This window comes from Etheostoma spectabile, chromosome 10, assembly GCF_008692095.1.
Source record: "Etheostoma spectabile isolate EspeVRDwgs_2016 chromosome 10, UIUC_Espe_1.0, whole genome shotgun sequence".
Classification (NCBI taxonomy): Eukaryota; Metazoa; Chordata; class Actinopteri; order Perciformes; family Percidae; genus Etheostoma; species Etheostoma spectabile.
The window spans coordinates 30,461,631-30,464,988 of NC_045742.1; the positions used below are offsets into that span (position 1 = coordinate 30,461,631).

A 3,358-nucleotide genomic window follows, 5' to 3' on the forward strand; every position below is an offset into this window, starting at 1 on the left:
TACACCTATCACCATTTCTAGCCACTGGGCCGTTATATTTTTGCAGGGTGCAAATGTTCCACCAAAACAAGTCCCTTCCTGAGATTATTTAGCAGATGCGTCCGGAGCTTAGCACCGCCCACAACGGTTGTAATTGGTTTAAAGACATGCAAACAACCCAGAGCTTTTTTCCTTCCTATACTAGAACGCATCTTCGGTGTGGCCAGACCTCACTCCACAGCGCTGTGGACAGAGACTGGACTGAGAGACTAACATCAGTGTGACATTAATATCAATATAGTTCATTTTTCAAATGTTACAGTCTTTGTTCTTCTTCTAATTTGAGTCCCGCAGTCCACTTCACTGGGCAACAGAGATGGGAAGTAACAAAGTACAAATACTTTGTTACTATACTTAAGTAGATTTTTCCAATATTTTTACTTTATTATTTTTTTGTGACGACTTTTTGGGGAACTTCTTAATTAATGTCTGTTTAGTAATTCACATTTTATCCTTTATTTTCTTTTGTTTTGACTTATAAAGTATTAAAGTATAGCATGCTGTATCATACACACCACACTGCTGCACTGGCTGACATGCTCCTACATCCCCAGGAACACGCACACGTTCACGCACACGCACACGCACACACACACACACACACACACACACACACACACACACCACACACACACACACACACACACAAACACATTGTACATTGATTTGAATCAATCAGACACAAGCTGTCCTGCTGCCTTCCACTACTGAAAATAGTTTGTAATACAGAATATTGCCAGCTGTTTACTTTAAGTGTCCGTTTTAACGTATAAATTACTGAATGGTCAATCAATATTACACAGTATAAATCTGTCCTTTTCTTTGAGAGATCAGGCCACCATGTCACACATTTGGAATGGGATGTCCCAGGAACCTGACTACCGAGCCACCAGTGCTCCCTGACAGCTGTGTGTGTGTATGTGTGTGTGTGTGTGTGTGTGTGTGTACTTACTGAATAGTCCTCAGTAGACTTCCTCTGTTCACTGAGGCGTCTCTCTCTCTCCAGCTCCTCCTCTGCCTGGTCCATGGCATGTGAAGCCACAGTTCAATTCCTGTGACACTTTCTGACAACAGAGCCAACGGGCTTCTGCCTTGACCCTGCTGAGCTAAGACACACACACACACACACACACACACACACACACACACACACACACACACACACACACACACACACACACACACACATTTACAAACGCTTTTATTTGGATCTGATAGGCATCACAAGAAAACAAGTAAGATCCAAAAATAATCTGGGAAAAGTCATTGACAATGTGATAGGTGTTGTGGAAGTTTCTGTTGCAGCAGAGTGTTTTTGAAAGTGAAACAAAAATAAGAGAGTTGAAAACTGAAACCTAGTTTGGACTTTGTATTTTATGTATACCTGCAGCTATAGGAATAACAATTTCACACAGCACAGCAGCACAAGATGGTACCAGGTAGAAGAAAAAAAATGCTTATATACATCCCAGAGTGTACGGAGCACCACTTTAACATGACTCAGCATTTCTGATAGACACTCCAAACACAGGACACAGACTGGTGGCACTTTGCTTCTTCCCGTCTGCACACCATTCACCCCGAGGTTACAAATCCCATTTAACTCTACTGCCAAGAAGAGAAACAATTCACAGGGAGAGATAGTTTACAATGACCTTGTAGCTTATCTAGTCACATACGTAAAACAAAAGTCACACAAAAGATTTCAAGCTGCCCTTTTCATTTCACCATGTGAGAATCAACCATAAAGAGGCAAAAGTAGAAGATCATTATTAGAATGTAATTTTCTCGTTACACAGGTCTACATGGCTCACATACTTTTACAGGTCTTTCCATTTATAGTACTCAGCACATAAGTATAAAGAAAAGATCTCTGTCTCCATGTTTGCATGCTCCCTATGATTGCTGAAACAGAGCAACACATCTTTTTACCTCCTTCTTTTGCAGCCCCCCCTAGCTGCATCCCCCTGACCACATTCTTATGGACATGGCCTGAACTTCCAAATACCAGAATTATTCATTTACAGTTGTATCCAAGTTGGTGAATGAGATTCACCAGTGGTTGATGATTCAAAAGCTTGGAATTGTAGCAAATGTCCATGTACAGATTAAAACAGCAGCCTATCTCAAAGATACATACAGACATCAGAGCCTCATTTCCAATTACCATATCAGGAGTGTTTTTGAAGTGTTTTGGAATATCACTGTCAGATGAGTTATGATGGAACCAGTGGAAAAGTGCTGTGCTTGTAAATCTTGCCATCATGTCCATAGTACACACACACACACACACACACACACACACACACACAAACACGTACCTTTTACAAATAAAGGTTTGGATGGAATCCAGTGCTCCAGTTGTACAATGAAAAATGTAATAGTTGTAGTAGTTGTAATATGAAAACAAAGCTAAAATTATAGCTGCAATGACAATGACAAAGTCCCCAAAAGAGGTAATATATGATGTGACTGCTGAGAGCAGAATGGCAACAGGAAGAGTCAGGGAAGAGTAGTGGCTAATGAGGCTAATGTGCATAAAATAAGTACCTTGGCTTTCCTGACAGTGTCCTGCACCTCCGCTATCTTCTGCTCCACACTGAGCCCCGTCTCCCCTGATAAGAGCTTCAAACGACTCTCTAACATCTGTAGAGCCTGACAGACATACATAAAAGAAACATACAAGCATATGCATAGTTAAACGACACATTCCTTTTTTATGGCCAGCCCAAAGTACAGTACATACATCCAGGAATAAGAATAAAATTATTTATTTGAAAGCTGTATGTCGGGAAGAGAAAATTCTGAGGTCCACAAATATTCATGAGCTCAGAAGTATCTTGGCCTTCAAACTGTGAAATGAAAGTCCCACCCTCTCTCCGTGGGTGATGATCTTGTAGTCTTTAGCAGCTTTTGTAGCCCATTTCTTGGCCTCCTTGACCAGACAGCCCTCTGCTTCTGAAGCACGCACCTCCTGGAGTGCAGACACCTGCACAACGGACGGACAAACATCCCTCCATTCTTCATTAATCAGCAGAATGGAACTCAATACAACAGCACTTAGTATCTTTCAATTTCAATGGCACAGTTGTTGTTAGACTGGACTGCATTATATTACAAGGCTTTGGTATATTATTATTATCATTATTATTATAATGATAATAATAATTATTATTATTATGTCACACAAGCACCATGCCCATTAATTGTTTTTACTTAAGGGTTAGTTTTTGTTGCTTTGTTGCTGACAGGTAAAATAGCATTTCTTATTAATTTAATGTTAGATGCCACACACGCATGCACACACACACACACACAC

At 40.6% G+C, this 3,358-nt stretch overlaps 1 protein-coding gene across 1 annotated transcript in view; it reads right to left on the bottom strand.

Moving 5' to 3' along the window:
* The window catches only part of LOC116697149 (F-BAR and double SH3 domains protein 1-like), a 23,519-nt gene that overhangs the window by 7,464 nt on the left and 12,697 nt on the right, over positions 1-3,358 (bottom strand). Inside the window, 5 exon segments of the mRNA XM_032528470.1 lie at positions 992-1,071; positions 1,074-1,118; positions 1,121-1,145; positions 2,590-2,694; positions 2,912-3,028. Coding sequence (XP_032384361.1) covers positions 992-1,071; positions 1,074-1,118; positions 1,121-1,145; positions 2,590-2,694; positions 2,912-3,028 — 372 coding nt within the window.